The 17,395-nt window shown below is 41.7% G+C and overlaps 1 protein-coding gene across 1 annotated transcript in view; it reads left to right on the top strand.

The window, feature by feature from the left end:
* Positions 1–17,157, top strand: part of LOC133653418 (G-protein coupled receptor 37-like 1) — a 34,690-nt gene extending 17,533 nt beyond the window's left edge. The window contains exons 2-5 of the mRNA XM_062052649.1: positions 3,506–4,233; positions 10,798–11,103; positions 13,291–13,662; positions 16,576–17,157. Of these exons, the coding sequence (XP_061908633.1) occupies positions 3,679–4,233; positions 10,798–11,103; positions 13,291–13,662; positions 16,576–16,749 (1,407 nt within the window). The 5' untranslated portion in view covers positions 3,506–3,678 and the 3' untranslated portion in view covers positions 16,750–17,157. The remainder of the gene's footprint in view (positions 1–3,505; positions 4,234–10,797; positions 11,104–13,290; positions 13,663–16,575) is intronic.
* Positions 17,158–17,395: the final 238 nt, after the last annotated feature.

Here is a 17,395-nt window from a genome sequence, read left to right as displayed (position 1 = left end):
ATGTGAAAATGGTGTAAGTTTGAAAAATGGACAATTTATTTTGAATGGGGAAAATTGAAGAAAAAAAAAGAATTATGGGAAATCCTGGAATTTTTGGGGAATTGTTGAAGTGGAGCACACATTTCCCAAATAGGCAGAATATTTTGATGTTGGAATAGTTAGAATCGGATGAAACATGTTGGAGTTGTGGAAAAATGTCCCATTCATTTCAATGGGAATTTCTAACAAATGTGGGAATTTCTGGAAAAGCGGGAATTTTTTTGAAAATGGTAAAAAAAACTTGAATTGTCTGAATTAGTTGAAATTGTTGGTGTTGGAATTTTTGAAATTGGTTGAATAAATGTTGAAGTAGTAACATGTTGAATTAAGATATGATATTACAGAAATCCTGGAATTTATCATTTATCATTTATCAATTTCGGTAAAACCGGGAATTTTTTCAGTTAAAAAAAAACTTGGTTTTTTTGTCCTGATTAAGAGGAATGTTTAGATAGTAGAAAGGTTAAAGTGGGTTGAAAAATGTGGGAGGAGTACTCAACAGAAAAAAAGGTGAAAATAGGGCTTTGGAAAACCAGGAATTCTGGAAAATCCTGGAATTTTTTGTAACTTTTTTGTAGTTTAAATTTCCTGAATGGTGCAATGTGTTGAAGGTGGAATGGTTTGAATCGGTTGAAAAATGTGGAAATGGCGGAAGCTTGAAAAATTGACAATTTATTTTGAATGGGGAAAATGGAAAAAGAAAAAAAAAAAGGAATTATGGGAAATCCTGGAATATTTTTTTAGAATTTTGAAGTAGAACACAAAATTCCCAAATAGGCTGAATATTTTGAAGTTGAAGCAATTAGAATCAGATGAAAAATGTGGGAGTTGTGGAACTTTGAAAAATGTCCCTTTCATTTCAATGGGAATTTCTAAAAAATGTGGGAATTTCAGGAAAAGCGGGAATTTTTCTGAAAATGGTAAAAAACTTGAATGGTCTGAATGAGTTGAAATTGTTGGTGTTGGAATTTTTTTAATTGGTTGAATGTAGTAACATGATTTAAGATATAAATAAACATTGATTGATTGAAGATATGATATTACAGAATTCCTGGAATTTCGGTAAAACCGGGAATTTTTCCAGTTCTGATTAAGAGAAAAAAGGGTGAACATAGGGCTTTGGAAAACCAGGAATTTTGGAAAATCCTGGATTTTTTTGAACTTGGAAAAAGGGTAGTTTTGAATTTCCAGGATGGTGGAATGTGTTGAAGGTGGAATGGTTTGAATCGGTTGAAAAATGTGAAAATGGTGGAAGTTTGAAAAATTGACAATTTATTTTGAATGGGGAAAATGGAAGAAGAAAAAAAAGGAATTATGGAAAATCCTGGAATTTTTTTGGGACTTGTTGAAGTAGAGCATACATTTCCCAAATAGGCTGAATATTTTGAAGTTGGAACAGTTAGAATTTAATGAAAAATGTGGGAATTTCGGGAAAAGCCGGAATTTTTTGGAAAATGGTAAAAAACTTGAATGGTCTGAATGAGTTGAAATTGTTGGTGTTGGAATTTTTGAAATTGGTTGAATGTAGTAACATGTTAATTTAAGATATGATATTACAGAATTCCTGGAATTTCAGTAAAACCGGGAATTTTCCCAGTTCTGATAAAGAAGAATGATTAGACGGTAGAACGGTTAAAGTGGGTTGAAAAATGTGGAAAGAGTAGTCGACAGAAAAAAGGGTGAACATAGGGCTTTGGAAAACCAGGAATTTTGGAAAATCCTGGATTTTTTTTGAACTTGTAAAAAGGGTAGTTTTTAATTTCCAGGATGGTGGAATGCGTTGAAGGTGGAATGGTTTGAATCGGTTGAAAAATGTGAAAATGGTGGAACTTTGAAAAATGGACAATTTATTTTGAATGGGGAAAATAGAAGAAGAAAAAAAAGGAATTATGGGAAATCCTGGAATTTTTTGGGGAATTGTTGAAGTAGAGCACACATTTCCCAAGTAGGCAGAATATTTTGAAGTTGGAACAGTTAGAATTTAATGAAAAATGTAGGAATTCTGGGAAAAGCGGGAATTTTTTTGAAAATGATAAAAAAAACTTGAATGGTCTGAATGAGTTGAAATTGTTGGTGTTGGAATTTTTGAAATTGGTTGAATGTAGTAACATGTTGATTTAAGATATGATATTACAGAATTCCTGGAATTTCGGGAAAAAACGGATATTTTTCCAGTTCTGATTAAGAGGAATGATTAGACGGTAGAACGGTTAAAGTGGGTTGAAAAATGTGGAAAGAGTAGTCGACAGAAAAAAGGGTGAACATAGGGCTTTGGAAAACCAGGAAATCTGGAAATTCCTGGAATTTTTTTTAACTTGGAAAAAGGGAAGTTTGAATTTCCAGGATAGTGGAATGTGTTGAAGGTGGAATGGTTTGAATCGGTTGAAAAATGTGAAAATGGTGTAACTTTGAAAAATGGACAATTTATTTTGAATGGGGAAAATGGAAGAAGAAAAAAAAGGAATTATGGGAAATCCTGGAATTTTGGGGGGAATTGTTGAAGTAGAGCACACATTTCCCAAATAGGTTGAATATTTTAAAGTTGGAACAGTTAGAATCAGATGAAAAATGTGGGAATTGTGGAACTTTGAAAAATGTCCCATTCATTTCAATGGGAATTTCTAAAAAAAAATGTGGGAATTTCGGGAAAGGTGGGAATTTTTTTGAAAATGGTAAAAAACTTGAATGGTCTGAATAAGTTGAAATTGTTGGTGTTGGAATTTTTGAAATCGGTTGAATAAATGTTGAAGTAGTAACATGTTAAATTGAGAAATGGTATTTAGGAATTCCTGGAATTTCGGGAAAACCGGGAATTTTTCCAGTTCAAAAAACAACTTTGTTTTTTGTCCTGATTAAGAGGAATGATTAGACGGTAGAACGGTTAAAGTGGGTTGAAGAATGTGGGAGGAGTAGTCGCCAGAAAAAAGGGTGAAAATAAGGCTTTGGAAAACCAGGAAATCTGGAAAATCCTGGAATTTTTTTTAACTTGGAAAAAGGGTAGTTTGAATTTCCAGGATGGTGGAATGTGTTGAATCGGTTGAAAAATGTGGAAATGGTGGAAGTTTGAAAAATGGACAATTTATTTTGAATGGGAAAAATGTCCCGCAAAACCTGGAATTTTGGCAACTCCTGGAATTTTTGGAATTAGTCAAGGGAAAGCCAGCGATTCCCGAATAGGCTAAACAGTTTGAAGTTGGAACGCTTTGAATCGGGGGGGAAATGTGGAAGATAGAGCGCGCTAAAATGTGGAGAAAAAGAAGAAGAAAAATATATATATAATGTAAACAAACTGTAGCAAAACATGCTAAGGTTAGCAGCGTGCTGTACTGTGAATGACCAGCAGGGGGCGGCAGAATGCAGCCAAGAACTGGGCGGCGTGCATGTGCGCACGCGTGTGCGCTCCCTGGATGCCGCTTGTCCCACGTAGTCCAGGACTCGCAGTCACTCTGCTGTCTCCATCCCAAAGGGAGCAGCTCCAACAGGACTTGGACCCTCATGGTTCCGTTCGGGCCCCTCATGGATGAGTAGAGAAGAACTTTGGACCGGAGAATCACTTGAGGAGCTCCCCCCCCCCCCCCAAGTCAGAACTTTTTGGTGAGAACTTCCTGCTGACCTTGAGGACTGAAGTGGATCAGCACCATGGCGCCATCGTCGACCGCGGTTCTGTTGGTGTTGGCGTCGCTGCTCTTCACGCCCAGCAGAACCCTCAGTAGGTCTCAGAGCCCCGACCTGGCGGAGGTCCTGGACCTAGACCGGGAGCAGCGCCGCCGCCCGGCTCGCGGCGCCGACGAAGACGATCAACAGTCCACCTTCAGCCAGTCCTTCGAGAACGACTCGGTGACGCCGCCGCACGTCAGCTCGCTGTCCAACTGGACGGACGGCGAGAGGAACGCCAGCAAAGACCCGGGACTCTTCAACCCCTTCTTCCCGCTGACGGGCGCCGCCTACGCCGCCTACGCCATCTTGCTGGCGGCCGGCCTGCTGCTGGCGCTGGGCGTGGTGGGCAACATGGCGGTCATGTGCATCGTGTGGAACAACTTCTACATGAGGTCGTCCTGGAACTACCTGCTGGCCAGCATGGCGTTCTGGGACTTCTTGGTCCTGGTGCTGTGCCTGCCCGTGGTGCTCCTCAACCAGCTCACCCACAGGAGGGTCCTGGGCGACGTCACCTGCCGCATGGTGCCTTATATGGAGGTAGGCGGGGCTTGCAGGGGGTTGGCTCTACTAAAGGGGGCGGGGCTGGCGCCAGTAATTACAGGTAGACACGCCCATGTCACGTTCTTAATCAGCAAGTGGTCAAGTTACAACAGTGGTTGTCCATTTTTTTCTGTCACGCCCCCCCCTAAGGGACAGAATTTTTTTCATGCCCCTCCTAAAGTGAATGTTTTTATTTTCTTATCTGTATATGTCAAGATAGTTCTTTACTAACACTAAAGACGGCTTTACGCCCCCTTCCCCCGACATCTCATGGTGCCCCCCCCCCTGGGGAGCCCACTCCTCTATTTAAGATTTTTTTCATGCCCCCCCCTAAAGTGAATGTTTTTATTTTCTTATCTGTATACGTCAAGATAGTTCTTTACTAACACTAAAGACGGCTTTACGCCCCCTTCCCTCGACATCTCATGGCCCCCCCCCGCCTGGGGTGTCCACTCCTCTATTTAAGATTTTTTTCACGCCCCCCCTAAAGTGAATGTTTTTATTTTCTTAACTGTATATGTCAAGATAGTTCTTTACTAACACTAAAGATGGCATTACGCCCCCTTCCCCCGACATCTCATGGTGCCCCCCCCCTGGGGCGCCCACTCCTCTATTTAAGAATTTTTTTCACGCCCCCCCTAGAGTGGATGTTTTTTTTTCCTTATCTGTATATGTCAAGATAGTTCTTTACTAACACTAAAGATGGCATTACGCTCCCTTCCCCGGACATCTCACGGTTACTCCCCGGGGCACCCACTCCTATTTTAAAAAAAAATTCACGCCCCCCCCCTAAGGTACATAATTGTTTTCACGCCCCTCCTAAAGTGGATGTTTTTATTTTCTTATCTGTATATGTCAAGATAGTTCTTTACTAACACTAAAGATGGCTTTACGCCCGCCTCCCCCGACATCTCATGGTGCCCCCACCCCTGGGGAGTCCACTCCTCTATTTAAGATTTTTTTCACGCCCCCCCCTAAAGTGAATGTTTTTATTTTCTTATCTGTATATGTCAAGATAGTTCTTTACTAACTCTAAAGATGGCTTTACGCCCCCTTCCCCCGACATCTCACGGTTCCCCCCCTGGGGCACCCAGTCCTCTATTTAAGAATTTTTTTCACGCCCCCCCCTAAAGTGAATGTTTTTATTTTCTTATCTATATATGTCAAGATAGTTCTTTATTAACACTAAAGATGGCATTAAGCCCCCTTCCCTCGACATCTCACGGTTCCCCCCCTGGGGCCCCCACCCCTCTATTTAAGAATTTTTTTCACATGCCCCCCCCCCTAAAGTGAATGTTTTTTTTTCTTATATGTTTATGTCAAGATAGTTAGTTACTAACACTTAAGATGACATTACGCCCCCTTCCCCCGACATCTCATGGTGCCCCCCCTCCCCCCCTGGGGAGCCCACTCCTCTATTTAAGATTTTTTTCACGCCCCCCCTAAAGTGAATGGTTTTTTTTCTTATCTGTTTATGTCAAGATAGTTCTTTACTAACACTAAAGATGGCATTACGCCCCCTTCCCCCGACATCTCACGGTCCCCCCTGGGGCACCCACCCCTCTATTTAAGAATTTTTTTCACACGCTCCCCCCTAAAGTGAATGTTTTTTGTTGTTGTTATCTGTATATGTCAAGATAGTTCTTTACTAACACTAAAGATGGCATTACGCCCCCTTCCCCCGACATCTCACGGTCCCCCCTGGGGCACCCACCCCTCTATTTAAGAATTTTTTTCACACGCTCCCCCCTAAAGTGAATGTTTTTTGTTGTTGTTATCTGTATATGTCAAGATAGTTCTTTACTAACACTAAAGATGGCATTACGCCCCCTTCCCCCGACATCTCACGGTGTCCCCACCCCCCGGGGCGCCCATCCCTCTATTTAAGTTTCCCCCGCACCCGCCCCCATGTGAATGTTTATTTATTTATCTGTATGTGTCAAATTATACCCTATTATGCTGTTGCCTCTTACACCCCCCCATACTAGTCATGCCCCCCGCAGAGAACAACATTTTTTCACGTCCCCCCTAAAGTTAATATATGTACAAACCCCGTTTCTATGAGTTGGGAAATTGTGTTAGATGTAAATATAAACGGAATACAATGATTTGCAAATCCTTTTCAACCCATATTCAGTTGAATATGCTACAAAGACAACATATTTGATGTTCAAACTGATAAACATATTTTTTTTTTTGCAAGTAATCATTAACTTTAGAATTTGATGCCAGCAACACGTGACAAAGAAGTTGGGAAAGGTGGCAATAAATACTGATAAAGTTGAGGAATGCTCATCAAACACTTATTTGGAACATCCCACAGGTGAACAGGCAAATTGGGAACAGGTGGGTGCCATGATTGGGTATAAAAGTAGATTCCATGAAATGCTCAGTCATTCACAAACAAGGATGGGGCGAGGGTCACCACTTTGTCAACAAATGCGTGAGCAAATTGTTGAACAGTTTAAGAAAAACCTTTCTCAAGCAGCTATTGCAAGGAATTTAGGGATTTCACCATCTACGCTCCGTAATATCATCAAAGGGTTCAGAGAATCTGGAGAAATCACTGCACGTAAGCAGCTAAGCCCGTGACCTTCGATCCCTCAGACTGTACTGCATCAACAAGCGACATCAGTGTGTAAAGGATATCACCACATGGGCTCAGGAACACTTCAGAAACTCACTGTCAGTAACTACAGTTGGTCGCTACATCTGTAAGTGCAAGTTAAAACTCTCCTATGCAAGGCGAAAACCGTTTATCAACAACACCCAGAAACGCCGTCGGCTTCGCTGGGCCTGAGCTCATCTAAGATGGACTGATACAAAGTGGAAAAGTGTTCTGTGGTCTGACGAGTCCACATTTCAAATTGTTTTTGAAAACTGTGGACGTCGTGTCCTCCGGACCAAAGAGTAAAAGAACCATCCGGATTGTTATAGGCGCAAAGTGTAAAAGCCAGCATCTGTGATGGTATGGGGGTGTTTTAGTGCCCAAGACATGGGTAACTTACACATCTGTGAAGGCACCATTAATGCTGAAAGGTACATACAGGTTTTGGAGCAACATATGTTGCCATCCAAGCAACGTTACCATGGACGCCCCTGCTTATTTCAGCAAGACAATGCCAAGCCACGTGTTATATCAACGTGGCTTCATAGTAAAAGAGTGCGGGTACTAGACTGGCCTGCCTGTAGTCCAGACCTGTCTCCCATTGAAAATGTGTGGCACATTATGAAGCCTAAAATACCACAAGGGAGACCCCCGGACTGTTGAACAACTTAAGCTGTACATCAAGCAAGAATGGGAAAGAATTCCACTTCAAAAATGTGTCTCCTCAGTTCCCAAACGTTTACTGAGTGTTGTTAAAAGGAAAGGCCATGTAACACAGTGGTGAACATGCCCTGTCCCAACTACTTTGGCACGTGTCGCAGCCATGAAATTCTAAGTTAATTATTATTTGCAAAAAAAAAAAATAAAGTTTATGAGTTTGAACATCAAATATGTTGTCTTTGTAGTGCATTCAATTGAATATGGGTTGAAAAGGATTTGCAAATCATTGTATTCCGTTTATATTTACATCTAACACAATTTCCCAACTCATATGGAAACGGGGCTTGTATTTTTTTATCTGTATATGTCAAGATAGTTCTTTGCAAAAAATTTTACTACACCATTTCCTCACACGCCCCCTTTACTCCCGACACTTTATTCCCCCCCCCCCAAGGGGGGCCCACCTTACTATTTAAAAAGCACTGCCCTAAAGGGTCTGCTTGGAACTTGCTCACAGTTAAATCTTTCTAAGGGACATGATTTTTTTTTGCCCCCAGTTCATCAATCCATCAATCCATCCATTTTCTACCGCTTGTCCCTTTTGGGGTCGCGGGGGGTCGCTGGACCCTATCTCAGCTGCATTCGGGCGGTAGGCTTTCTGTCACGGCCCCCATAGGGGACAGAATTTTTTTCACGCCCCCCCCTAAAGTGAATGTTTATTTTTTCTTCTCTGTATATGTCAAGATAGTTCTTTACTAACACTAAAGATGGCATTACGCCCCCTTCCCCTCGACACCTCACGGTGCCCCTCCCCCAGGGCACCCACTCCTCTATTTAAAAAAAATTTCACGCCCCCCCTAAGGGTCATAATTGTTTTCACGCCCCTCCTAAAGTGAATGTTTTTATTTTCTTATCTGTATATGTCAAGATAGTTGTTTACTAACACCAAAGATGGAATTACGCCCCCTTCCCCCGACATCTCATGGTTCCCCCCCTGGGGCACCCACTCCTCTATTTAAGAATTTTTTTCACGCCCCCCCTAAAGTTAATGTTTATTTTTTCTTATCTGTATATGTCAAGATAGTTCTTTACTAACACTAAAGATGGCATTACGCCCCCTTCCCCCGACATCTCACGCCCTCCCCCCGGGGAACCCACTTCTCTATTAAAGATTTTTTTTCACGCCCCCCCCTAAAGTGAATGTTTTTTTCTTCTTATCTGTATATGTCAAGATAGTTCTTTACTAACACTAAAGATGGCATTACGCCCCCTTCCTCCAACATCTCATGGTGCCCCCCCTGGGCACCCACTCCTCTATTTAAGATTTTTTTTCACGCCCCCCCCCTAAAGTGAATGTTTTTTTTTCTTATCTGTATATGCCAAGATAGTTCTTTACTAACACTAAAGATGGCATTACGCCCCCTCCCCCGACATCTCACGGTGCCCCCCCTGGGGTGCCCACTCCTCTATTTAAGAATTGTTTTCACGCCCCCCCCCCTAAAGTGAATGTTTTTTTTTCTTATCTGTATATGCCAAGATAGTTCTTTACTAACACTAAAGATGGCATTACGCCCCCTCCCCCGACATCTCACGGTGCCCCCCCTGGGCACCCACTCCTCTATTTAAGAATTGTTTTCACGCCCCCCCCCCTAAAGTGAATGTTTTTTTTTTCTTATCTGTATATGCCAAGATAGTTCTTTACTAACACTAAAGATGGCATTACGCCCCCTTCCTCCAACATCTCATGGTGCCCCCCCTGGGCACCCACTCCTCTATTTAAGATTTTTTTTCACGCCCCCCCCCTAAAGTGAATGTTTTTTTTTCTTATCTGTATATGCCAAGATAGTTCTTTACTAACACTAAAGATGGCATTACGCCCCCTCCCCCGACATCTCACGGTGCCCCCCCCTGGGCACCCACTCCTCTATTTAAGAATTGTTTTCACGCCCCCCCCCTAAAGCGAATGTTTATTTTCTTCTTATCTGTATATGTCAAGATAGTTCTTTACTAACACTAAAGATGGCATTACGCCCCCTTCCTCCAACATCTCACGGTCCCCCCGTGGGGCGCCCACTCCTCTATTTAAGAATTTTTTTCACGCCCCCCCCTAAAGTGAATGTTTATTTTTTCTTCTCTGTATATGTCAAGATAGTTCTTTACTAACACTAAAGATGGCATTACGCCCCCTTCCCCCGACATCTCACGGGGCCCCCCCTGGGGCGCCCACTCCTCTATTTAAGATTTTTTTTCATGCCCCCACCCTGAAGTGAATGTTTATTTTTTTCTTATCTGTATATGTCAAGATAGTTCTTTACTAACACTAAAGATGGCATTACGCCCCTCCCCCGACATCTCACGGTTCCCCCCCTGGGGAGCCCACTCCTCTATTTAAGAATTTTTTCATGCCCCCCCTAAAGTGAATGTTTTTTTCTTCTTATCTGTATATGTCAAGATAGTTCTTTACTAACACTAAAGATGGCATTACGCCCCTCCCCCGACATCTCACGGGGCCCCCCCTGGGCACCCACTCCTCTATTTAAGAATTGTTTTCACGCCCCCCCTAAAGTAAATGTTTTTTTCTTCTTATCTGTATATGTCAAGATAGTTCTTTACTAACACTAAAGATGGCATTACCCCCCCCTTCCCCCGACATCTCACGGGGCCCCCCCTGGGGCGCCCACTCCTCTATTTAAGATTTTTTTTCATGCCCCCACCCTGAAGTGAATGTTTATTTTTTTCTTATCTGTATATGTCAAGATAGTTCTTTACTAACACTAAAGATGGCATTACGCCCCTCCCCCGACATCTCACGGTGTCCCCCCTGGGCACCCACTCCTCTATTTAAGAATTGTTTTCACGCCCCCCCCCCCCCTAAAGTGAATGGTTTTTTTTCTTATCTGTATATGTCAAGATAGTTCTTTACTAACACTAAAGATGGCATTACGCCCCCTTCCTCCAACATCTCACGGTGCCCCCCCTGGGGCGCCCACTCCTCTATTCAAGATTTTTTTTCACGCCCCCCCTAAAGTTAATGTTTATTTTTTCTTATCTGTATATGTGAAGATAGTTCTTTACTAACACTAAAGATGGCATTACGCCCCCTTGCCCCGACATCTCACGGTGCCCCCCCTGGGCACCCAAACCTGTATTTAAGAATTTTTTCACACCCCCCCTGCAGTGAATGTTTATTTTCTTCTTATCTGTATATGTGAAGACAGTTCTTTACTAACACTAAAGATGGCATTACGCCTCCTCCCCCCGACATCTCACGGTTCCCCCTCTGGGGCATCCAGGTGGTGTCTCTGGGCGTCACCTCCTTCACGCTGTGCGCTCTGGGCATCGACCGCTTCCACGCCGCCACCAGCTCGTCGCAGCCCAAGACGCGGCGAGTGGAGCGCTGCCGCTCGGTGCTGCTCAAGCTGCTGCTGGTGTGGCTCGCCGCCCTGCTGCTGTCGGGCCCCGAGCTCTTCCTGTGGCAGCTGGCCAGGACCACCCCCGCTGTGGGGCCCCCGGTGGACTCCTGCGTCATCACCGCCTCCTCGCCGCTCTCCCTCCTCCTACCCGACTCCCTGCACTCGCTGATGCTCAGGTACCACCAGGTGAGGCCACGCCCCCCATATATAAGCCACACCCACCACATTTTTAGCCAATTTTGCAGCAAAACGCCTTGGAGTCAAATAAGTTCACACATGCTAACTGTTAGCATGCTAGCATGCTATGACAGTAAAATGCTAACTTTTTCAGCCGGTTTTCCTGCCGAAAGCCTCAGACTCATGTAGCTTGGTGCTAGACACATGCTAACTGTTAGCATGTTAAAAACACCCAGCATACTAACATTATCATTACTAACGTTACGTTAGCATTTATCGCTAACGTAGTGTTAGCATTACTAACATTCGCATGCTTACTTTTTTTAGACAATTTTGCAGCGGAACACCTTAGAGTCAAATAACTTGACATATGCTAACGGTTAGCATGCTAATATCAGTATGCTAGCATGCTATGACATTAATGTGCTAAATTTTTCATCTGGTTTTCCTGCCGAAAGCCTCAGACTCATGTAGCTTGGTGCTAAACACATGTTAATTGTTAGCATGCTAATAGCAGCCGGCATACTAACATTATCATTACTAACATTACGTTAGCAATAAATGTTAACGTAATGTTAGCATTACTAACATTCGCATGCTTACTTTTTCTAGACAATTTTGCAGCGGCACGCCTTAGAGTCAAATAAGTTGACATATGCTAACGGTTAGCATGCTAATATCAGCATGCTAGCATGCTATGACATTAATGTGCTAAATTTTTCAGCTGGTTTTCCTGCCGAAAGCCTCAGACTCATATAGCTTGGTGCTTGACACATGTTAATTGTTAGCATGCTAATAGCAGCCGGCATACTAACATTATCATTACTAACATTACGTTAGCAATAAATGTTAACGTAATGTTAGCATTACTAACATTCGCATGCTTACTTTTTCTAGACAATTTTGCAGCGGAACGCCTTAGAGTCAAATAAGTTGACATATGCTAACGGTTAGCATGCTAATATCAGTATGCTAGCATGCTATGACATTAATGTGCTAAATTTTTCAGCTGGTTTTCCTGCCGAAAGCCTCAGACTCTTATAGCTTGGTGCTTGACACATGTTAATTGTTAGCATGCTAATAGCAGCCGGCATACTAACATTATCATTACTAACATTACGTTAGCAATAAATGCTAACGTAATGTTAGCATTACTAACATTAGCATGCTTACTTTTTTTTGACAATTTTGCAGCGGAACCCCTTAGAGTCAAATAACTTGACATATGCTAACTGTTAGCATGCTAATATCAGCATGATATGACAATAATATGCTAACTTTTTCAACGGGTTTTCCTGCCGAAAGCCTCAGACTCATATAGCTTGGTGCTAGACACATCTTTACTGTTAGCATGTTAAAAACACCCAGCATACTAACATTATCATTACTAACGTTACGTTAGCATTTATTGCTAACATAATGTTAGCATTACTAACATTCGCATGCTTACTTTTTAAGACAATTTTGCAGCGGAACGCCTTAGAGTCAAATCATTTGGGACTTGACACATGCTAACTGCTATAACATTGAAATGCTAACTCTGTTTAGCCAGTTTTGAAGCCAAACGTCTCAGAATCATACAATTTGCTGCTTGACATGTTTAATTGTTAGCATGCTAATATTGACATCCACATTATCATTACTAATGTTATGTTAGCATTTATTGCTAACATAGTGTTAACATTACTAACATTTGTATGCTTACTTTTTTCGCCAATTTTGCAGAAGAATGCCTTAGAGTCAAATAACTTTGTACTTGTAACATGCTAACTGTTAGCATGCCAATATTCGCATGCTACAGCTTTGAAATGCTAACTTTTTTTAGCCAGTTTTGCAGCCGAACGCCTCAGACTCTTATAGCTTCTTTGTGCTTGACACATGTTATTGTTATCATTCTATTAACATCCAGCATACTACCATTATCATTACTAATGTTATGTTAGCATGTATTGCTAACATAAAGTTAGCATTACTAAAATGTGCATGCTTACTTTTTTCGCAAATTTTGCAGAACAACTCAGAGTCAAATCATTTGGGACTTGACACATGCTAACTGCTATAACATTGAAATGCTACTTTTTTTTTTGGCAGTTTAGTTTTAAAATAGCCGCACCGTTTGATGAGCCGCAGGGTGAAAGCGTAGGGAAAAAGTCAGTGGGGAGTTGAGGGTAATGAGCTTCCTGTGGCGCCCAACAGGGTCGCATGTGGTGGATGTTTGGTTGCTACTTCTGCCTGCCGGTGCTCTTCACCGTCCTCTGCCAGATGGCCACCAGGAACGTCCACAGCGACTCCAGCTCGGCGCAGAAGCAGCGTAACCACGGCGACCAGGCCGCCGGCCACAAGCGCCATCATCAGCAGGAGGCGGAGAAGCAGCTCAACTGCACGCTGCTGGCGTTGGCGCTGGTGTACGGCGCCTGCGTGCTGCCCCAGCACGTGTGCGCCATCGCGCTGGCGTACGCCGACGTCGCCGTCTCCGAGGCCACGGCGGCCACGCTGGCGCTCCTGCATCACTTCCTGTTGTTCCTCAAGTCCGCCGTCACGCCGGTGCTGCTCCTCTGCCTGTGCAAGGTAGGTGGCATGCTAACTTTTAGCACGCTAACTTTAGTTTGTTAGCTTTTTTGCATATTTTTGAAGGTATACACCTCAGAGTTATACATTTAGTACTTGATGCATGCTAACTGTTAGCATGCTAACGTTAGCATGTTAGATTTTTTACATATTTTTGAAGGTATACACCTCAGAGTCATACAATTTGGTACTTGACGCATGCTAACATTTAGCACGCTAATGTTAGCGTGTTAGCTTTTTTACATATTTTTGAAGGTATACACCTCAGAAATATACATTTTGGTACTTGACGCATGCTAACATTTAGCACGCTAATGTTAGCGTGTTAGCTTTTTTACATATTTTTGAAGGTATACACCTCAGAAAAATACATTTTGGTCCTTGACGCATGCTAACTGTTAGCACGCTAATGTTAGCGTGTTAGTTTTTTTCATATTTTTGAAGGTATACACCTCAGAGTCATACAATTTGGTACTTGACGCATGCTAACTGTTAGCACACTAATGTTAGCGTGTTAGCTTTTTTACATATTTTTGAAGTTTTAGACCTTAGAGTCTAAAATATGTAAAAAAGCTAACACGCTAACATTAGTGTGCTAACAGTTAGCATGCGTCAAGTACCAAATTGTATGACTCTGAGGTGTATACCTTCAAAAATATGAAAAAAACTAACACGCTAACATTAGCGTGCTAACAGTTAGCATGCGTCAAGTACCAAATTGTATGACTCTAAGGCTTAGAGTCATACAATTTGGTACTTGACGCATGCTAACTGTTAGCACGCTAATGTTAGCATGCTAATGTTAGCGTATTAGCTTTTTAAAATATTTTTAAGGTATACATGTCGGAGTCATACATTTTGGTCCTTGACGCATGCTAACTGTTAGCATGTTAACGTTAACATGTTAGCTTTTTAAAATATATATATATTCCTGAAGGTTTACAGCTCATAGTCATACATTTTGGTACTTGACGCATGCTAACGTTAGCATGTTAGCTAATTCATATATTTTTGAAGTATACCTCAGTTATCCATTTTGGCACTAGACGCATGCTAACTGTTAGCATGGTAACGTTAACATGTTAGCTTTTTTTTTGTATATTCCGGAAGTTTTACAGCTCAGAGTCATATATTTTGATACTTGACGCATGCTAACTGTTAGCATGCTAACGTTAACATGTTAGCTTTTTTTAAAATATATTTTTGAAGGTATACAGCTCAGTCATACATTTTTGTACTTGAGGCATGCTAGTAGTTAGCGCGCTAACGTTAGCATGATAGCTCATTTATATATTTTTGAAGTATACCTCGGAGTCATCATTTTTGGCACTAGATGCATGCTAACTGTTAGCACGCTAACGTTTGCATGTTGGCTTCTTTTATATATTCCTGAAGGTATACACCTCAGAGTCATCAATTTTGGCACTTGAGGCATGCTAACTGTTAGCATGCTAATGTTAGCATGTTAGCTTTTTTAAATATTTTTGAAGGTATACACCTCAGTCATACATTTTGATACTTGACACATGCTAACTGTTAACACGCTAACATTAGCTTGTTAACTTTTTATATAATTCTGAAGTATACCTCAGGGTCATCAATTTTGGCACTTGAGGCATGCTAACTGTTAGCATGCTAAAGTTAGCATGTTAGCTTTTCTATATATTTTTGAAGGTATAAAACTCAGAGTCATACATTTTTGTACTTGATGCATGCTAACTGTTAGCATGTTAACGTTAACATGTTAGCTTTTTTATATAAATATATATAAAAAAGCTAACATGCTAAAGTTAGCATGTTAACTTTTTTTTATATATTTTTGAAGGTATACAGCTCAGAGTCATACATTTTTGTACTTGAAGCATGCTAACTGCTAACATGCTAACGTTAGCATGTTAACTTTTTTTATATATTTTTGAAGGTATACAGCTCAGAGTCATACATTTTTGTACTTGAAGCATGCTAACTGTTAGCATGCTAACGTTAACATGTTAACGTTAACATCTTAGCTGTTTTATATATTCCTTCAGGAATATATATAAAAAAGCTAACATGTTATATATTTTGAAGGGAATACAGCTCAGAGTCGTACATTCTTTGTACTTGACGCATGCTAACTGTTAGCATGCTAACGTTAACATGTTAGCTTTTATATATATATTCCTTCAAGAATATATATAAAAAAGCTAACATGCTAACGTTTGCATGCTAACAGTTAGCATGTTAGCTTTTTTATATATATTTTTGAAGGTATACAGCTCAGTCGTACATTTTTTGTACTTGACGCATGCTAACTGTTAGCATGTTAACGTTAACATGTTAGCTTTTTTATATATTCGTTCAGGAATATATATACAAAAGCTAACATGCTAACGTTAGCATGCTAACATTAGCATGTTAGCTTTTTTTATATATTTTTTAAGGTATACAGCTTAGAGTCTAACATTTTTGTACTTGACGCATGCTAATATTAGCATGTTAGCTGTTTATATATTTTTGAAGGTATACACCTCAGAATCATACATTTTTGTACTTGACGCATGCTAACTGTTAGCATGCTAACGTTGACATGTTAGCTTTTATATATATATTCCTTCAAGAATATATATAAAAAAGCTAACATGCTAACGTTAGCATGCTAACAGTTAGCATGTTTGTTTTTTATATATTTTTGAAGGTATACAGCTTAGAGTCATACATTTTTGTACTTGACGCATGCTAACGTTAGCATGTTAGCTTTTCTATATATTTTTGAAGGTATACAGCTCAGAGTCGTACATTTTTTTGTACTTGACACATGCTAACTGTTAGCATGCTAACGTTAACATCTTAGCTTTGTCATATATTTTTGAAGGCGTGGCCTTTTTTTGTCCGTGTTTGACGGCGCGTTGGCGCTGTGTTGCGTTCCCGCAGGCGCTGGGCGGGGCCTTTGTGGACTGCTGCTGCTGCTGCTGCAAGGCGTGCCAGCGGAACGCGGCGGAAGGTTCGCCGAGCGCGGCGCACGTCAAACTGAAGGCGGCCAAGGAGGCGTCCATCTTCTTCGACAAGGCGAAAGACACGTCGGCCATCTTGTCCATCAGCAGCTAAACATCCTCCTCCTCGCTCTTTGTCATCGCTCACCTCCGCCGCCACCCAGCCTCCACTTCCTGTCTGCGCAGGAAGTGACATCCGTAGTCACCTTAGAGACGTTTGGGGACAACCACTGGAGGGGAACATTTAAGTAGCAACTTAAACACGCTAAACTTGAATTAACATCAAAAAGCATCCAATGCGCTCGCGGTCACGTGACCTCGCCTCTCTCGCCACATGCTAAGCTATCATTAATCCTCAGCACACATTAACGCACACGTCGCCATCAAAGTAGTTTGTTGTCGAGATACATGAGAGCTGTTGCCGCGGTAACCATCGACAGACCCCCAAATAAAAAGGGATGATGTCGCCATGGTTACAAGAATGACTGTACAATTTGTAAAATAAAGAAAACGATGAATAATATTTGCTTGTTGGTGGGGTTTTTTGATGATGTCATCACACACACACACACACGCATACTCACACACACACACACATACTCACACACACGCATACTCACACACACGCATACTCACACACACGCATACTCACATCCTCACACACTAACACGCATAGTCACACAGACACTCACACACACACACACACACATACTCACACACACACACACATACTCACGCACACTCACACACTTACACGCACA

The sequence above is a fragment of the Entelurus aequoreus genome, linkage group LG07 (genome assembly GCF_033978785.1).
Source record: "Entelurus aequoreus isolate RoL-2023_Sb linkage group LG07, RoL_Eaeq_v1.1, whole genome shotgun sequence".
Taxonomy (NCBI): domain Eukaryota; kingdom Metazoa; phylum Chordata; class Actinopteri; order Syngnathiformes; family Syngnathidae; genus Entelurus; species Entelurus aequoreus.
This window is presented reverse-complemented; position numbering and strand designations above follow the sequence as displayed.